This window comes from Dendrobates tinctorius, unplaced genomic scaffold (assembly GCF_039654945.1).
Source record: "Dendrobates tinctorius isolate UK_male_01 unplaced genomic scaffold, ASM3965494v1 ptg000135l, whole genome shotgun sequence".
Lineage (NCBI taxonomy): Eukaryota > Metazoa > Chordata > Amphibia > Anura > Dendrobatidae > Dendrobates > Dendrobates tinctorius.
The window spans coordinates 10,453,548-10,474,459 of NW_027361803.1; the positions used below are offsets into that span (position 1 = coordinate 10,453,548).

Sequence of the window (20,912 nt, forward strand, 5' to 3'; positions counted from 1 at the left end):
TGCCGGTTCCGCACCGGGCGCCAATCAGGAACCTGTCGCCCTAGCACACCCTACACCTATCCCTTGCTAGGGTGCTGGGTGGCGCAGGCACTGGCCCCACCGCTGCACTAATACACACTAAGGAAAAAACACAAACGGGGAGACACCACTTAGCTTTACTCTGTTGCACTTGCTCCTGGCAACAGAGTCCACCACTAGCATGCAGCTCTCCTCCTGAATCGCTGCCACCAAGCTCTGTCAGAGCTAAGGAAATCCCCTATGACTCCTTTCACACCAGGCTCTGTCAGAGCTGCTCTCCAGCTCCTTCCTCCACCAAGGATGGTTGAAATGAACACTATCACCAACACTGATTGCAACACCTGTGACTCTTTTATAGCAGAGCCAGCAATCACACCTGCATTATAATCATGTGCACTTAACTAAAGAAACTAAAGTGCAATGACGCTCACCACCACAGGGGGAAAACTTAGAACAAACGACACACAGTGCAATAATCCTAATGGCCACCGAGGGGTAAAAACACCTTAAGCACAGCTTAGGAAAAAAAAGGTTACCTGTGCTTTATATCAGTCCTGATCCAGCATGGATCATGACAGGTTCCTCCTCCTCTTACCTTCCCTTTACTGTTGGGGTTCCTCAAGGATCAGTCCTAGGCCCCCTCCTCTTCTCTTTGTACACTGCCGCTATTGGTCAAACAATCAGTAGATTTGGTTTCCAGTACCATCTCTATGCTGATGACACTCAATTATATGCTTCTTCTCCTGACATCATGCCAGCCTTTCTAGAAAACACCGGTGATTGTCTAAACGCTGTGTTTAACATCATGTCCTCACTATATCTGAAACTGAACCTGTCAAAGACTGAACTCCTTGTGTTTCCTCCCTCTACTAATGTCCCTATACCCGACATTGCCATTTCCGTGTGTGATTCCACTATTACAGCATGCCCGCTGTCTTGGGGTCATACTTGACTCCGAGCTTTCATTTGTCCCCCACATACGATCACTGGCTCGCTCTTGTCATCTGCACCTCAAAAACATTTCTAGAATTCGACCTTTTCTTACTTTTGACTCTGCAAAAACTTTTACTGTTTCTCTTATTCATTCTGGTCTCGACTATTGTAACTCTCTTCTAATTGGTCTCCCTCTTACCAAACTCTCCCCCCTCCAATCTGTGTTGAATGCTGCAGCCAGGATCATATTCCTCACCAATCGTTACACCTCTACCTTGTGCCAGTCATTACACTGGCTACCCATCCACTCCAGAATCCAGTACAAACTTACTACCCTCACCCACAAAGCGCTCCATGGCTCAGCACCACCCTACATCTCCTCCCTCGTCTCAGCCTACCACCCTACCCGTGCCCTCCGTTCTACTGATGACCTGAGGTTATCATCCTCAATAATCAGAACCTCCCACTCCCGTCTCCAAGACTTTACACGTGCTGCGCCAATTCTTTGGAATGCACTTCCCAGGTCAATACGATTAGTCCCCAATCCCCACAATTTTAAGCATTCCCTGAAAAAGCATTTATTCAGACTGGCCTACCACCTCAACACATTAACCTAATCTATCTGTCATGATCCATGTTGGATCTGACAGATTAAATGTACAAAGTAACCTTTTTTTTCCTTTGGCTGTGTGCCAAGGGTGGTTTTGCCCCCAGTGGCCATTAGGGTCATTGCACTCTGGTTACCTTAGTTTGTGCACGTGGTTATGTAACAGGTGTGATGACTCTATAAAAGAGTATTAGGTGTGTTAATCACTGTTGGTGATAGTTCCTCATTTGCAAGCAAGCCTGGGTAAAGAATGGAGCTGAAGAAGAGTCACGGGCAGCCCAGTCAGAGTGGTGGAGTAGCAGCTATGGTGTCTGCAAGGAGGGCTGGCATGGATTGGTGGAGTGTCAGCTATGGTGTCTGCAAGGAGGGCTGGCATTGTTTGGTGGAGTGGCAGCTATGGTGTAGAGATGCACTCAGGATGCTGGACTCGGTTGCTGAAAGGTGGACTGAAAATGTTGGACTCTTTGGCAGAAAAGCTGGACTCATTTGCTGGACTCTGTTTCTGGACAGCTGCACGCAGGTGTGGACTCTGTTTGCTCCAAGGCTGCACTATGGTGCTGAGAAGAGTCCAGGACAACTCAGTCAGAGTCCTGGAGTGGCAGCTATGGTGTCAGCAAGGAGTTCGTGGAAAGCATGGTGGAGTGGCAGCTATGGTGTCAGTGAAGAATTCTTGCAAAGCTTGGTTGAGTGGCAGCTATGGTGTAGAGCTGCACTCAGTTGCTGGACTCTTTTGCTGAATCTGCACTCAAGTGCTGGACCCCGTTGCTGGACAGCTGCACTCAGGTGCTGGACTCCGTTGCTGGACAGTGCACCCAGATGTTGGACACGGTGGAGGAAAAGACGCACGCAGGTGGTGGGCTCTGCTGCTGGGAGCGTAAGCAACAGAGCAAAGCTAAGTGGTGTTCCCCTGTTTTGTCACTTTTCCTTATGTGTGTTTAGTGCAGTGGTGGGATTAGTTTCCGCATCGACCAATTCCCTAGTGAGGGTTTAGGTGCAGGGCGAGTCAGGGTTTTTAGGTTCCTGATCGGCGCCCGGTGCGGAACCGGCCTAGGGAACGTTAGGAGTGTAAAGACACTGACTCAGGGGAGTGCAGGAGGTCTCCACTTCCCCGTTCCCTATCGCAGGGCCACCATTGTTATTGTTACCCAGGTTTTCCCTATTCCCTTGTCTTATTGTATTAGTTACCGGCCTGCGGGCCGCGTCACATAGGACAATTAGGCTATGTGCACACGTATGCAGAAAATTTCTGCATAAAAACAGGACTCCTTCCCAGAAAACGATTTTGCCGCGTTTTTGCCACAATTTTTTTCGTGCATCCCCAGACACATAGAAAATAGCCAGAAATGCGGAATTTACCACAAAATTAATGAGCATGCTGCATTTTTTACCGCAAAGCGTTTTTTTTAGCGGTAACGCATGAATATGCACAAAAAGTGCAAAATGCATTAAAATGAATGGGAAGCTTCTTTTTTGCGTTTTTCCAGCGGATTTTTTGGTAAATCCACGGGAAAAACGCGAAAAAAAGCGCTGTGTGTGAACACAGCCTTACACGTGTCGCGTCCTGTTGTATTAGTTACCGGCCTGCTGGCCGTGTCACTCAGGATGGGGCACGTGACACTATCCCTGGGTTACACAGTCAAAAGTTTTACCATAACCAGGTTCCCCGCATCATGTTCCCACATGCTTTATGCATCCATTAGCCCTCTGTGTCTGTACTGTTACACACTTAACATTATGGCTGGTCCAAACAATCAGGACAACTGTTACCACCCACCTTTCGTGTCTACCTCTTTCCTCAGACTGTAAGCTTGCGAGCAGGGCCCTCATTCCTCTTGGTATCTGTTATGATCTATGTGATTATTGTAATGCTGTAATGCCTATTGTCTGTACAAGTCCCCTCTGAAATGTAAAGTGCTGCGGAATATGTCGGTGCTAAAGACATAAAATTTATTATTATTATATATATTATTATCTCATCTCTAGCGAAGATGTCACCCACCTGTGCTGGGTCTTTGAGGTCACTGAAGAATGAGCATGGCACCATTTATGCCTAGAAAAAGTGTTTTTAAGTTTTGGAAAACTCCGTTAATCATTGTACAGAACAAGAACATTTCAGCAATGTTCCCTATGTATCTATTTCAGGAGCAATCATCTGAGGAACATGACAGAGATCAAGGTGATGACTTATCCTCCAATTCCCGGCTCTCAGTCTGACCAATTTAAGGGGACGTTCTGAAAAACAAGTCCGATTCAAGGATCCATTGCTCTCATAATGGTAGCAGTTATGACAGGACTCCTGCAGAGATCTCATGGAGTTTATGCCCCTGAGAGTCAAACCACAAAGGTCCAACGTAATTTCAGACAAATGGTTTTAATGTTGTGTGCACATTCTTTTATAGCTGCAAATTACCTGCATATTACATAAAATGTTGGGGAAATGGTGCAGTTTCTTTAGGTAAGCGTGGATTCACGGGGGGTCAGCGGGTGCCCTCGTCCGCTAGCCGAAACCGCATGGACCAGAGATTATCCCACTGAATGCCCGCTCTCCTTTTACCATGGGTGTAATACTACTCAGACATGACAACGTGAGTGTAAATCAGTGAGGCAATACTTTATTGGACCACAAAACAGTTAAATAACATATAGAAAAGACCTAGCAAAATACCCAAGATGGTGCAAATTTAAAAAGTTTCACCCTTCCGCTGACTCGCCAAGATTAAAACCTGCTGCAACTTCCATGGCCGACTACCCCACCTGTGGTGCACACAGGGAGGAGGTAATGACAAGCTTATGAAGCTGACAGTCAAGGGGCTCAGGTGATGGGAGGGTCCACATCCTGACCTCCCCAGACTTATCCATGGGGCTCACTTGACCGGTGGGTCCAAATCCTGACTTTCCCAAACATATCCATGGGTTCAGTTATGGTCAATGGAGCAGCTCTGTATTTTTTCAGCCAGGACCATGGTCCCTTAAGCTCGAGTCCTGTAGAATGACAAATCTGTGTTCCTCGTGATTGATCCATGATCTGGCAGCTATCCTGTAGAGTGTTCCTGGCAGTGGTTTTGGAAAGAGTCACTGGTTTTTTTTTCATCTCTGGCTCTCTTGGATCAATATTATTACAGAGGCATATCCCTTTTTATAATTCACAACTGTTCTTCATACCATTATTCACAGGTCAAGGAGAAGGGGTGCTGAGTTTAGCTCACATTGTTTGATTATATAGTTTATCCTTCAATGTTTGCAAGTCAACAAACTGCAGGGCTTGGTATAATGTGTAATGTGTAATCCGCCTATTAACAAACATCATTGTTCAGTGACCTTGCGTCCCTGTTTTGCAAAGATAAAAGTACAATAAACTGTAGGAGCTGATATAAGAGGTAAATAACAACCAATCATCAGTTTACAAATATCAATTCAACCTACAAGAAGAGTCAACATAAAGATAACAGTCTATGCCTCCTTGTTTACTGAAAATAGACATCTGGATAATTAAGAATTTAATATTAAATGTTGCGTCGTCACAGTAAGTAATTATACCAAGGAACTGAAATGTTGGAGGATAATGTATATACAATGTAGACTGTGTAGATATAATGAGCAGCTACTCTCCAATAGATATATTACTTAGGGGCACATTCATAACTGTATACAGTGTAGTGCAGCAGTAGCACACTTATGCAGTGAGGATGCAGACACCCAGCAAAGTTCAAAGCAAAAGTCTCTTTAATGTGTTTACTTCACAACTGCTAATGTCCAGCTCATATAAATGCATAGCATTAATGTCCAGTTCACATAAAAACAGCACACAATATCCTCCGGATCGCAGTCGGGCACATATCCTCTTGATTACAGTCACTAAACACGTTAGTGCTCCTCTGACCAGTTGCTGTGGGCGACTGCACTGCTGTGTTAATGTCTCATTACTCACAACATTTCACAGTACACAATATCCTTCAGTTTACAGTCACTAAAACACTTGACCTGCTCTGACCAGTTGCCGTGGGCGACTGCACTGCTGTCCAAGCTGTGGCTGCCAGGTGTCTCAGCTCCACTGGCTGTTTGGCTCCATTGGCTTGTGTTGACTCCCACAGGTGGAGCGCTGCAGAGCCGACTGCTCTGTCCTCCTCCAAACACCAGACTGACACTTACTCTGACCCTGACACACCCAAACCCTTCACTGCAGGGCTTTTAACAAAGAAACCTGTGGCTTTCAGCCACATGGAAAACCCGGGCCTGGAATGAAACGGACCGCATGACTACCATCCTGCAGTCTGCTTCACAACACAACATCCGAGAGCAGGTTTTCCCTACATCTGCCTTGGACACCAGCATGTCCAAGACTATGCCCATGACTGCCATGCACTCCCATGACCTTCATACGCCTCCGTGTACAACCTGGGGAAAACACACAGTGACCACTACCGGTGACATCGGTCACTGCTTCACCATTGCAATCACTGCTACACCTGTGACTGCAATGCCCCCTCATGACCTCAATACATCTACATGCACATAGTGGGTAGCACAAACAGCGACCCCTACCTGTGACACCGGTCACTTCCTCACAACGGATACAGTTATGCCTCCACAATATGGCCCCGATTCCAGCTAATCTATAGCATGAGACATAACCTCAGGTTATGGCAAGTTTGCTACAGCTAATGGACAGGAATCCCAAGAAACCAGTTTTATCAAAATCTGCAATTACCTAAAGCGTAGCCACTTTCTCCAAAGAGCAAATAATCAGCAACATATGCAGACGAGTAATCCATTGTAGCACTGCAGTCTTGTGATTGATACACAATGCGTAGAGCGTGCCGGGCTACGGAGGTGATAGCTCGGGCGCCATGCAGATTTGTGTATGTGACCTCACAATGTGGAGCCGGTTATCACAGTAACTAGCCTAATAAATATTGGGATCAATATATTTATCTAGAAAGAGCCCCTTAAGGACAATTACAGGCCAGATAACGCAGCACTTACTGCCGACTCTCACATATCTGCACCGCAGACCCGGACGCCATGTTCTAGGGCTGATGGACGCTTCATCGAACAGGTTGTAATGTACACACAGCACGGCAAGGCATATAGATCTGTGTTTTCACTGCTCTTAATTGCGGCAATTAATGAATACATTTTATAAGACGAAACGTTCTGCACCATTTATTCAGAAATCAGCAAGCGAGTAAACAGACGCCGAATGCGTCATTTTCCATATTACTGGTCGTTATGCCATGAGCTGATGTTCACTGGAAGGAAGTTTTCTTAGTATTATTACAATATGGCAGAGGAATTGTTGTTTTTGTTGCTTGACCAATTGGGGTAACCATATTGGAAGCATGCAAGGGGTAAAACACGCCTTTCCTTTTCAACAATTGTCACTTGCTTGGACATATAGTATATGGAGGAGAAATACTGAGGCCAGGACCTGGCTGCTAGTGGGATTGTCCCTCTGTGGAGAGGCAGGGAGGACTGATGGCAGTGGTGGACCAGAGGTTAAAACCATGATGTGGGTCAATGTGGAGCTGAGAAGGAAGGTGACCTACATGCTTTTCAGATGGATCTGGACCGTTTGTCCCATGGTGAACACTAATTGCCTGTCTGCTGATATTGTCTGGCCTTCGAGGAGGTCAGTTCACTAATGTCCTGGGGCTGTGGGATAGTTAGTCCGATGAGGAAGCCATTGCAGTGTGAAATTGTCTAATGAAGATCTTGGGTCTTTTTGGCCAACAAAATAGCCATGGTGAAATCTGGTTGCCTTGCAAGACTGGTCTGGTACAGTCATGATCTAGAATTGACTCAGTAAAGTGTACGGAGGGGAAGGTGGCATAACGGATGCCCTTAAACGTCAGGGCTATGGTGGGGTGGCTGCGTTACTGTTGATGTGAGGAGATTTGGAAAGGACTGAAATTTGGTTTGGCTGTCCCAGAATGCGATGGCTTATTGTACACTACCATAAGTGGGGACATGAATCATTGAGCAGGGTCTAGTTTTGGAGGACAGTTTCAGAGTGCGAAGATCGAGGTAGAACTTTGTGGGGTAACACAGTCCTGGATGTGGCCTCTGGGACGTGAACAGAGACCTGAAAAAAATTCTTTGTTTTGTTATTATGATTTATATTATAGTAGTAGAAAACTGTGCCCAGATATATTTTATTGCAACTGTCAAGGTGCGACAAGAGTACATTGACCCTCCATGTCTGAACGGTCTCTCTTCTGTTTTTCTGCCCTTTGGATCCTCGCTCTCCCGTGAATTTGCTGGTTTTGACTCCTAACCTTTGAGTCTGCCTTTATTTGCTCCTTCTGGATTATTATACCTTTATTTTTCTGACCATGTAAGTGCTCTATGTCATGATCTCAGTGCGGGTTTGACTCGCACACGTGGGGTTAATGTCTGGAACCAGTGCTGATGACTGGCATTTCTGGGGTTAAAGGTTGTGATCCCAGTGCAGGCTTACCTGCACACCTGGGGCTGTGATTGTGGCCTCTCCCTGGTTCTGGGAAAGCTTCTTATAGCCTCAGGACGCTCCCGTCCCCGTCAGTAATACTTTCGCCCTTGGCATAGTGTGGTGACCCCTGAGTGTGTTTGTGCTGTGTTCTGGTTTATCTGATACTCTGTGTATGACTCGGTCTGTTCTCTGGATACTGCTTATTGGATTCTGCTTGGTACCTTCTATGTCTGTTTGATTTTGATCTCTGCTTGGCCCCGACTCTCCGTTCTGTCTCATCCCTGGTACTTTACTGTTATCTCTGTGTCTGACCCGGTTTGTCTGACTTTGAGAATTCCTGTATTAGTGTTCTGCCTATCTCTGACAGCAGGATGCTAAGCCCCGCCCCTTGTGGTCACATGACCGTAGGTCCTTCAGTGCTCACTGACTTTGGCTTCTCCAGGTCGTGTTTGCTTGAACTATCCGGCCGTGTCTGACCCCGAGCCCCTCTGCAGTGTGGGTGAGTCCTTGCTCAGCGGTGACTGCATGCCTTAACAGGACCATGACATTATAACTGACCGTTAAGTTTTTTTTTTTTTTCTTCTCTACTGAGAAATAAGGATCCCATACAATCTCTGGCTGAACAAATGAAAAATCTTAGTCAGATGTTTCAGGGTTTATCTCTGGAGCAGCAAGCTTTGGCTCGTTCTCAGCAGCAGGTTTCTGAGACAGTGCGAGGGGCTTTAGCTGCTGGGTCTCTGGGGCTGGGGCGAGTGATGTTGTTTTGGTGTCCCCAGAACCACCTGTTAAACTGCCTGATTTCTTTTCTGGGAACAAAAAGGAGTTCAGGGTCTTCATGGAGGGTTGCAAACTCTTCTTTAGTTTGAGGCCACGTTCCTCTGGGGACGAAAATCAGAAGGTAGGGGTCATTTTGTCATTATTAAGTGGGTCCCCACAAGCTTGGGCTTTCTCCCTTCCTCCCACTGCCCCTGAGAGACTGTCTGTGAATGCGTTTTTTGAGGCCCTCGGGCATATATATGTATATATGATGAGCTGGACCGAGTGCGATTGGCAGAGGACATGGTGATGAGTGTCTGTCAGGGGAAACACTCGGCTGAGTGGTTTTGTACAGAATTCCGCCGCTGGGCCGCAGAGGTCTCTTGGGACGATGCCGCACTTCGAGGACTCTTTCGCAGAGGCTTGTCCGAGCGGTTACAGGATGCCTTGGCATTACATCCCCCACCTAACTCACTCGAGGACGCCATGACCCAGGCCGTCCGGATGGACTGCAGGCTGCGGGCCAGGGGGGTGATGCAGGCGGAGACTCCATTGTTCCCTAGTGGAAAAGAGACTGTTTCTGTGCCCATGGACGTAGGGGCTCTCTCCCTGAAGGAAAAGGAGAGACAGCGCCGGAGAAAAAAGCAGTTATGGTTCTACTGTGGTAAAACGGGACATTGGAAAAGGGACTGTCCTGATTCTCGATTCTTAACCCGGTCGACGGGAAACGACTAGGTCTGGGTAGTCAGCGGGGAGACTACTCAGACCCTCAGGTACCCTTTTCCTCGTTTTCTAAGGTGTTGCTTCATGTGGAACTGTTAGTGGACGGTTGTTTTTTTCCCTCTACAGCTTTCGTGGACTGCAGATCATCCATCAATCTCATTGACTCCCAAATGGTCACACGCTGTAAGATAGGGACAGTTAGACTTAAGGTTCCGATCAAAGTGGTGGCCATTGACTCCTCCCCCCTCACTAAAGAGGGAATTCTCTTTATGTCTGACTTGTTTTCGCTCAAAGTGGGCGCTACCCATGTGGAAAACTTAAGTTGTTTGGTTCTGGACAATCTACCTGCAGGATTGGTGTTGGGCATGCCCTGGTTACAACGCCATAACCCAGTCATTAACTGGAAAACGGGGGAGATTGTTCAGTGGGGGTTTAATGATTCGATGTTATGTGATAAGTCTGCACTATTGGGTGAACTTGTTAAATCTGTATCTGTGTCATCTGTCGAGCTGAAAGGTATTCCGGAGTACCTGAAAGAATTTGAAGATGTCTTCTCTGAAAGCGAGGCCGAGACGTTGCCGCCACATAGACCCTTTGACTGCGCTATCGAGTTAGTCCCGGGGGCTAAATTGCCTAAAGCCCGTCTGTTTAATTTGTCTGGCCCTGAGCGCTTGGCCATGAAAGATTACATTGCTGAGAGTCTTCGCAAAAGACACATACGTCCCTCAGTCTCACCTGTGGCGGCAGGGTTTTTTTTTTGTAAAGAAAAAAGATGGCGGTTTACGTCCCTGCCTCGATTTTTGTGAGCTCAACAAGATTACTGTATGAAATATGTACCCCCTTCCGTTGATTCACGATTTGTGTAATCAACTTTCAGGGGCAAAATGGTTCTCCAAACTGGATCTTCGGGGGGCATATAATTTGATAAGGGTCCAGGAGGGGGATGAATGGAAAACCGCATTCCTCACGACCGAGGGACTGTTTGAAAATATGGTCTTACCAATGCCCCAGCCATATTTCAGAATCTCATCAACGTGGTATTCTCGGATCTCATTGGTCGTTTTGTTGTCATTTACTTAGACGATATTCTGATATACTCTCCTGACAGTCAATCTCATCTGAATCATGTACGAACCGTTCTCCAAAGACTGAGGGAAAATCATCTGTATGCCAAATTGGAGAAATGTGTGTTTTTTGTTCAAGAATTGTCTTTTTTGGAATTAATGTGTCCTGTGAGGGTTTTCGCATGGACCCCAAGAAGTTGCAGGCCATTGCGGATTGGGTGCAACCCCGAGACTTTAAGGGTCTTCAGCGCTCCTTGGGGTTCGCCAATTATTACCGCAAATTCGTGGGTTTTCACAGGTGGTCAAACCACTCACAGATCTTACATGTAATGGTGCGGATGTGAGAAATTGGTTCTCGCTCGTAAAAGAGGCCTTTGCGACCCTGAAAAGAAGCTTTATGTCTGCTCCCGTGTTAGTAGAGCTAGATCCGTCCAAACCATTCGTCGTGGAAGTGGACGCCTCTGAGGTGGGGGTAGGGGCGGTGTTGTCCCAAGGGACTGCCACTCTAACCAACCTCAGGCCATGTGCTTTCTTTTCCAAGAAGTTCTCTGCTGCGGAAAGAAATTACGACGTAGGCAATAGAAAACTTCTTGCGGTCAAATTGGCATTTGAAGAATGGAGGCACTTTTCGGAGGGGGCCAGTCACCCGGTTACGGTCATCACGGATCACAAAAATTTGTCATACATTGAGTCTGCTAAAAGACTAATGCCCAGACAGGCCCGTTGGTCACTTTTTTTTCCCGTTTTCAGTTTACGATTACATTTCGTCCAGGGTCTAAGAATGTCAAGGCTGACACCTTATCACGCAGTTTTCAGCCGGTGTCTCCCCCTGAGCCACCGTCCTCCATTCTTCACCCTGGGTTTGTGATAGCAGAGGTCTCGTCTGAATTGGAACGGGAGATTCAGGGGGCCCAGTCGCGGGCCCCGGTGGCCAAGCCGGAGGGGAAGTTGTTTGTCCCAGAGCAACTTCTCCTGAAACTCTTGCAGGAGTTCCATGAATCCAAGCTGAGTGCTCACCCTGGTATTTCAGCCACGCGTCTGGCAGTGGCTAGGATCTTTTGGTGGCCTACCCTTGGTTTGTACATAAAAAAATTTGTTGCTGGTTGTGGGGTCTGCGCTCATTCTAAAAACTCTCATAGCCGGCCGGCAGGGGAGTTGGTGCCCTTGGCAGTGCCTGAAAGACCATGGACTCAGTTATCCATGGATTTTGTTACCAATCTCCCTCCATCTAAGGGTAATACAGTGGTATGGGTAGTGGTGGACAGTGTGATCCAGTTGCATGGGGTACCCCTGAATGTGGTGTCTGATCGTGGTGTGCAGTTTGTGGTTAAGTTTTGGCGTGCTTTCTGCAAAAAATTAGGGATGTCTCTGTCTTTTTCGTCTGCATACCATCCTGAGAGCAATGGTCAGACGGAGCACACTAACCAGTCCCTGGAACAGATCCTCAGGTGTCTAACCTCTGCTAGACAGAATGACTGGTGCGATGCACTGACATTGGCTGAATTTGCCTTCCATAGTCAGGTGAGTCAATCCACGGGTATGACTCCTTTTTTGATCAATTATGGGTTCAGTCCTCAGTTTGGTGAGTTTTCTCGTCTGGACTCGGGGTGTCCCAGGGCTGAGGGCTCTGTTCAGCGATTACAGAATATGTGGGCAGAAGTTCAGCGGAGTATATCTAGGTCTCAGGGCAGGTATAAGTTTTTCGCGGACAGGAATCGAACACCAGGGCCCACGTTTCAGGTTGGAGACAAAGTTTGGCTCTCCACGCGAAACATTAAGTTGAAGGTTCCTTCAGCCAAGTTGGGGCCCAAATTCATTGGCCCATACAAGATTGTGGAAAAAATCAATCCAGTGGCGTATAGACTGTGCCTTCCACCCTCTTTCAAGATCCCTAACGTCTTCCACAAATCTCTACTGAAACCTTTTGAAGCAGTCCGGGGAGACTCCGAGTCCACTGCTCCTCCTGTTTTGGTCGAGGGGCAGGTGGAGTACGAGGTTGGTCACATCGTAGATTCCAGGTTGGTACGGCAGTCGGTACAGTACCTGGTTCATTGGAAGGGGTATGGACCGGAAGACAGGTCCTGGGTACCGGCCCGGTTGATGCATGCTGATCGCCTGGTGCGGGCTTTCCATGCTAAGTACCCAGGCCAGCCTGGGGGTCCAGAGGCCCCCCGTTGAGAGGGGGTACTGTCATGATCTCAGTGCGGGTTTGACTCGCACACGTGGGGTTAATGTCTGGAACCAGTGCTGATGACTGGCATTTCTGGGGTTAAAGGTTGTGATCCCAGTGCAGGCTTACCTGCACACCTGGGGCTTATGATTGCGGCCTCTCCCTTGTTCTTGGAAAGCTTCTTATAGCCTCAGGACGCTCCCATCCCCGTCAGTTATACTTTCGCCCTTGGCATAGTGTGGTGACCCCTGAGTGTGTTTGTGCTGTGTTCTGGTTTATCTGATACTCTGTATGACTCGGTCTGTTCTCTGGATACTGCTTGTTGGATTCTGCTTAGTACCTTCTATGTCTGTTTGGTTTTGATCTCTGCTTGGCCCCGACTCTCCGTTCTGTCTCATCCCTGGTACTTTACTGTTATCTCTGTGTATGACCCGGTTTGTCTGACTTTGAGAATTCCTGTATTGGTGTTCTGCCTATCTCTGACAGCAGGATGCTAAGCCCCGCCCCTTGTGGTCACATGACCATAGGTCCATCACTGCTCACTGACTTTCGCTTCTCCAGGTTCTTTTTGCCTGAACTATCCGGCCGTGTCTGACCCCGGGCCCCTCTGCAGTGTGGGTGAGTCCTTGCTCAGCGGTGGCTGCACGCCGACCTTAACAGGACCGTGACACTCTACAGTTCTGTCATCACCGCTTAGTCTAGCTACAGTACCGACTGGTGACTTCTCTCAGGACCATGACCTGGGAATCTAACCAGTTACATCCAAAACTTCCTTGTGAAAAGTGTAAGAATCCTTTAGGCTCCAGTTATACTGTTTACAGCCCATCAATTTGCATTTCTAGTTAGAGGTTATATTACTGTACAGCAGCTATTACATTTGCATTATTATTAAATGCCTTATTTTCTAAATAGCTCAAAATGCAGCGACGACACCGGAAGTCAATAGGAGAATAGCTATGGGCAAATCAAAAATGAAGTCACTGGACAAGGTCTTCAAATTAAGGAGCATCAGACTGGCGATGAAGACACGGCTCATACATAGTTTGGTGAGTTCTGTGGTAGCATGTGGATGTGAAACCTGGATGATAAACAAGGCAGAAGAGTCGACACCTTCGAAATGTGGTGCTGGGGAAGGATGTTATCAATACCATGGATGGCAAGAAGAACAAACAAATATTCAGGAACATATTAAGCCAGACATGTCACTGAAGGCAAGGATCACCAAGCTATGACTTGTCTTCTTTGGACCCATCATACAAAGAGAGCAATCACGGGAGAAGGACACCATGGTCGGAAGAACAGAAGGAACAAGACGAAGATGAAGACCCGCAACCTGATGGCTTGGTACTATCAAGATAACTTTGGAGACGACCCTGGTGGACCAATCTAGGATTGCACAAGACCATTTTTCCTATTGAGTGTTTATCCTTCAAGTTGCCATGGCTCGAGATCCAAATAAATAATTTCTAAGTATTTCTAGGGTATTATTTGTCCTATTGGAGGTAGATAACCTGTCATTCAATGTCTGATCTGTAACAGACTTTACCCATTTCTTAACTTCCAGTAGAAGACTTTTTAACTCCTTCACTACCTGTGACGTACCTGTAAGCCTAATATAGTGTCTCTGCCTTTAATGAGGGCTCGCACACTGAGCTCACATCTTTCTTTAATCAGCCTTTAACAGCTGCGGGTGGAGCTCGAGTTGAACCTTGTTGTTACTAACAAAGAGCGGGATTCAACACAAGCCAGCTGGAAGAATGTCACAAATCTCGCCCATCGGCACTCCTGTCACGTGATCACCGGGCGCCGATGGGTTGTCATGGCGATTTAGCGACATATAAAAACATTTAATCTGATTGGTAAACCTCGCAACGAGAAAAAAAAATTGAAAAGACAGATTTATTTATTTACAGATTTTTTTTTTGGTTGCCGCGACCTTACAATAAACGGCAATCGAAACATCATATCTACCCCTAAATGGTATCAATAAAAACATCAGCACAAAAAAAAGCCCTCACACAGCCTCAGCTCCACAAAAAAAAAATGCTACAAGTCTTGAAAAATGAAAACCCACACAAATAAGAGCAAAAAAAAATATTTGTTGAGGAGATGGGATATACTGCCCCTGATGAAGCTATAGGTGAAACGTGCCTAGGGGAAATGGAATCAGGCCACATACATTCCTCTTTTGGACACATCACTAGATGTAAGCACAGTCTGCTTTTATTGGTAGTTATACAGTCGGTCAGTCTTAGCACACAGCTGATTGGGGGATTTGGGCACTTATCTCTTTATATCTATTTATTACTTTATATTTTCCCTTCACTCTACGTGCGTATTGGTCCGTGTTTTTAGGAACTCTCTGCTTCTTCACTTTGTTAATTTTATCTTTGTATTAATGTAAATTTTATGAGGCTTTATTGCCCCTATTTTTCTTGTGTTGATAATAAGTCTTGAAAAATGGCAACAAAAACAAAAAATTTTTTTTTGGTTTACAAACTTCCATTTTTTTTTTTCACCACCTAAATAAAAAAGAAACAAAACTATACATATTTGGTATCTGCGTACTCGTTCTCACCTGGGGAATCATACTGCCAGGTCAGTTTTACCATATAGTGGACATGGCAAATAAAAAAACTCCAAAAAACAATTCTGAATTGCACTTTTTCTTTGTAATTTCAACGTACTTGGATTTTTTTCCCCAAAATCTGGCAAAATCTCTTATTTTATTTTTACCAGTAACGACCACAATTAGATAACACAGAATATCGTCTGAGTTTCCGATCTTTCATCTTCTCGCGTTTTCCATCCCTTCTATATGACACTTTTCTATCTCTTTGTTCTTGCTCCAATGAAAATTTCCTGCTGATTCGGTTTCGCTAATTGAGGTTGCTATAATTTCATTGACTTCCCATCAATTACGTTCCTGGCACGATTAAAATACATGTTAATATAATGAGCGTCTCATCAAAGTCTGCGGCCACCATTCAGCGCGCCTTTGTCTTCCGGTATGGCAGGGAGATAACCGCGGCAGTCCTTTCCTCTGCCATTCCAGACCCCCTTAATTGTCATGACCATTTACATGGAGGTTACTTTGACAATTTATTTTTGAAATATCCCAGAGGGGAATTGAAAAGGACAGAAGCATTTCTGGATGAGGCAAGAAAATTACTGATAATTATAACATTAAGAGGAGGATTCTGTCCATAGATACATTATCGTAAGGATGTAATGCCATAATTTAATTGGGGGTTTATTGCTTTAGACGCACAGCAGAGACCTTAGATTTTATTGGACGCCAATGTGGAAAATATATATAAATCGCGTGATAATAAATGACAGAGGCTGCATTACCGCCGAAGACCAGCGGGGGCACATGCCATCATTACAGCATGCAGTATCTATAACATTGGCTGAGCCTTTATACCAGGGGTCCTCAAACTTTTTAAGCAGGAGGCCAGTTCACGGTCCCTCAGACCATTGGAGGGCAGGAATATAGTTTTTAAAAAAAACTATGAACAAATTCCTAATAGGCAGCACAGGTCCCCAATAGGCAGGTAAATGTCCCCAATAGGTAGCACAGATCCCCACTAGGCAGAACAATGTCCCCACTAGGCAGGAAAATATCCCCAATAGGTAGCACAGATCCCCACTAGGCAGGAAAATGTCCCCACTAGGACCCAAAAAAAAAAGTACTCACTTATGTCCCCGCGCTGCTCTGAAGAGGCGCCCGCTTGTCTCCGTCTTCTTCCGGGCCAGGCGGCGTGACATCATCAGACCGCGCAGGCGGCATGATGACAATCACGTCGTCTCTGTGCACTGTGCTGCGGGAAGGCTGCGCAACGCCTTTCCTTGGCGCCTCGTCCCGCCCGCAATTACACGGCCCGCCGGCACTGAACTGCAGTGCAGTTCATGATCTCAAAGTCGGCCTGGCGGGGGGCTGGATAAAAGTCTTTGGAGGGCCGCATGCGGCCCGCAGGCCGTAGTTTGAGGACCCCTGCTTTATACTGTAGCTATTAGAAGCCAATGATGCGCAGACTGTTGGAAAACTACAAATCCCAGCACGACCTCTAGTATGACCCTTTAAAAATATATACTATCCCTTTAACAAGCTTGTCAATTAAAACAGCAATGACACGATTTACTGGATACTTTTGCTTAAAAAGGTTTTCCAGGCTTATAATATTGATGACCAATACTCACGACAGGACATCAATATTAGATCAGTGGGGGTATGACCCCTAACACACAGTTTAGCTGAGCTGCAGTACCTGGAATGGCCACTAGACATTGAATGGCACTGTGCTGGTTAGCTCCGTTCACTGTGTAGTGGCTGTTCTTAGGTACTGCAGTTTAGCTATGCTGCAGTACCCGGAATGACCACTACACAGTGAATGGAGCTGTGCTGGTTAGCTCAGATCAGTGTTCACAACCACCACAATTGGAGCTGAATACAGCTGATCAGTTGGGGTTTCTGGGTGTAGGACTCCCACTTATTGAATACTGATTATTTAAGCTACGGATAGGTCAATATCTAAATTCCCCTATCAAAAACCCCTTTAAGGTACTTAAGTATATAGGGGCACTTTCAAGTATATATGTGGCCTAATGTCAACAAGGAATCACTGCCCTGGCCACCATATTGTGAGAGCTCAGAATAGGACATCAAACATTAGACTGATAGGGGTCAAAATCCCCCGACACCCTCACTGATCAGAAGTTTTCAGCTCCAAAGGCAGCTGGATGTGAACGGTGAACTGAACCAAATAGCATAGCTCCGTACACTATGTAGTGGCCATTCTCAGGTACTGCATTTTTTGTCCTATTAGAGGTAATTGGAGCTACGTTGCAGTACCTGGAATGGCCACTACACAATGAACGGAGCTGTGCCATAATGGCTCAATTGACCATTTAGAACCAGCCACCATTGGAGCTCATGAGATCAATGGATCAGTGGAGATGCTGGGTGTAGGACTTCAACTGATTGGATAACACATGGATAGGTCATCAGTATCTTAATTCTTACAAAACCCCTTTAAGTTACCCAACTATGTTGGGTACTATTATGGACACTGTTATGTGTATATGGGGCGTATTTCACTGGACACCATATTGTGGGAGGTTTGTGGCCGTGGTTTTTCCAAGTAGAGGAGTCTTATATATGGTTTTCCTGTGGACAATTTCATCAATGGGAGGACTAGGGCCTTATTAGAGTTCTGGATTTGTGCTGATCAGCGTTTTCTGGGCAGAAGAAGCAGTCCACATAAGATAGAGGACAGGGTGCTTTGGAAGGGTAAGCTTGTACCAGGACTGTTGGGATGCATGCCTCGTCCATTGCTCCTTCTCCTCCCCGAGAGTTGATGGAAAGAAGCTAGGTCCATAGGATCTGCCGCAGTTGGTGAGTGGCCTTATCCTCCTCTCTCCCTCACTTTGTGGAATACCAGGCATACCTCACCAAGATAAAAAGAGGATTCTCCTATTTGGAAATGCTTTTATACCCCTTTGGAAATCCTTTTACATCTTCAGGGTCCACCAAAAAAAAGCCGGTCACTGGATGTCCCAACGGTGGGTCTCTGGTAGAGGTGAGCGGATCACCTTGCGTAAGTTCACGGTCAAGGTCAGTTCTGTCTGGAGCGGTGTGAATTTCCTGATCTTCCGGGTTCTCAGGCGCGGTGTTTGATCCTTCAGCCTGCCATGAAATCATCTGTGCGACACAGAGGCGACGTCTCACCAGCTTGGCTAACCATAAGTGGAGTTGATGATCTGGGAAGGTGAAGAACTTTGCGCAGCTCCTGTCAACAGCCAGAGAGCACTTACCTTGATGGTGGAGTGGGGCGGCAGAAAATGATTCACTCAACCCTAGTTACTAGCAATCGGTTATAAACTGTGAAGGAAACTAGCAGCAAGTGTTCAGTTTCACTACAGCGCCGCAGCTGGACAAATGAAGAAATGCGCAGTGCACATCAATATCAATGGGTCGTCCGTGTGATGCATTAACAAATTGGGTTCTCCTGAAAGAAGGGCCACTTTCTGTTCTCACTAATAGATGAAGATCCCCCCCAAATATGGACTCTGTATTTCCTATTGGGTTATCTGATAACTGATTTCCTATACCAGGTGACCACTGAATGGCTATGTATGGCCAACGTCATACTGAGGAGTCATCGCGTGGTGTGTACAGGTGCGTATCGGTCATGCTCCCTGGCCTGTCTGGTAATAATACTTGTCACCGATAGTTAATGTGAACGTCATCCAGGCGAGCAATGTTTGTATTTCTCGGCTCCCCATCATCTATGGTTGGAATACAGAGTTATTATTATTTTGTTTGTTCCAAGCTACAAAGCTTTCCATCTAATTGAATTAAGCCATCTAATTGCCTGCCTGCTATCCTGGAATTTCTTTACCATTCTCGTTAGCGGAGGCAGCTGTTTCCTACGATTTATGAACTCACTGCAAAAATGTAAAAAAAAAACAAAAAAAATAAAATAGATCAAAATAGAAACTGGATTATACAAAAGCAAAAAAAAATTATGTAAAACGAGAGACAGAAAAACATGAACACCAGAAAAACAAAGCAGAGCTGGAATGGGTACAGAAACCGATAGCCAATGTGTGTGTGCGGATACTCAGCTCGGAGGGAGGCTTTAATGCGAACCACCCTCGTTTCGCCTGTAAGAATTTGCTTCCCCCTAAATCACTAAGACAAAGATTGTCCGACACGATACAGATACATCAGAGCCGCAGCTCGGTCATGGTCACTTTCTGGTAGCCCGCTATATCACATGACATGCATCACTCCTCCACCCGCCATCTCTCCATGCATACTGACTTAGCCCAGAGGCTGCTGTAATCCCAGGACTTTATCAATGTTTCCGTTAAAGACACACAAACACACATTGGCTCAGTCTGGTAGACACATTAAAGGCAGTCTAAATCCAAAAATATCCCCAAAAAGATATTTATTATTATCTGAGGTCCTTAGTCCGCTGTAGCTCACCGGATCTCCACTACTAGTCTTCAGTCCTTTACTTTCCCTTCCCCTTTTCTTTCCTCTGCCAGCAATAATTTAAAACATACTTCCAAAAAAAAGCAGACTTTATTATTCAATATTTCAGCTGAGAAAGGATTATTACTTTCTGAGCCAAAACATCACCACATATGGGATATTGAAATCTGCTTTTTTTGTAAGTGTCTTTACAGTGCTGCCTATTTCAGACTATTATCTGTCTATTATGGCCTCTTTGGTTCTGGTGCAAAGTATTTTGGAAGTTTATTAACCGTCATAAACTTCAGCAAAGTCCACATGAACAGAAAATAGCCCTTTTTTTGGGCACAATGGTAACAAATAATCAATGATCAGTATATACCCCACCCGTTTAGCTAACTGTCTTCCAATCTAAGCCTCTGGTGAAGTCTGAGCAATACAACCAAGTTCCTTCATACTCCACACACAGATACTGCTAAGACAGCCTAGCTTCTTTATATAGGCTGTACCACACCCAAGGATGGAGATTTGGGAGCAGCCAGTCCCACCCATCTCTCTGACTGCTCCTTAAACCTGGACCTTGCTACGCCCTATTAACCATCTGTGTTGGAGCCTGCTTTCCAGGTTCACATCATAGAGGTTAACCACCCTTGATGACACATATCTCCTCTTGAGGACCTGCCTGGTGGCCATCCTTCAATATTTACATAAACAGAAAATGAGCTGCAGTACCAGATGCAGCCAGAGAACACGAGTGGAGCTAGTTCTGGAAGAAAACAGCTAATTTTTTCTAATTTCACAAATCCCATTAAATATTGAGTCTCGATCTTAACTTCAGATTTTATTCTGGCCAAAGTGAAATGTTCGTTAGCGCTGGCAGAATCCAACTAACACTTCTGGTGACTGACTGCAGGACATTATAGAGAGAATGTTTTACTGTGTGTAAATCAATATAATCCTTCCAGGATCGATGGGGAGATAAAGGTTAATGGCCCTTAACATAATTATTTTACTACAGTCTTAACTGCGCACAAACACCGAGCTCATATCAATAAATCTGAGCCTGAAGGTATAATCATCGGCAGCAGCAGGAACCAGTGACAATATTATACAGTAAAACTAAAAATTATGATAATTGTTGTCTGCAACCCCAGATATAAGGTATCTCCAAGGATATGTCATTCTCCATGGTATAGATATAGTTATTT

The 20,912-nt window shown here is 45.8% G+C and overlaps 1 protein-coding gene and 1 long non-coding RNA gene across 2 annotated transcripts in view; one reads left to right on the top strand and one right to left on the bottom strand.

Moving 5' to 3' along the window:
• ADAMTS12 (ADAM metallopeptidase with thrombospondin type 1 motif 12) overlaps positions 1 to 20,912 on the bottom strand; it is a 609,414-nt gene that overhangs the window by 278,032 nt on the left and 310,470 nt on the right. The window contains exon 5 of the mRNA XM_073543900.1: positions 20,353 to 20,382. Within this exon, the coding sequence (XP_073400001.1) occupies positions 20,353 to 20,382 (30 nt within the window). The remainder of the gene's footprint in view (positions 1 to 20,352; positions 20,383 to 20,912) is intronic.
• The window catches only part of LOC141048385 (uncharacterized), a 33,801-nt gene continuing 21,182 nt past the window's right edge, over positions 8,294 to 20,912 (top strand). The window contains exon 1 of the long non-coding RNA XR_012220044.1: positions 8,294 to 8,505. This is a non-coding gene — a long non-coding RNA (uncharacterized lncRNA). The remainder of the gene's footprint in view (positions 8,506 to 20,912) is intronic.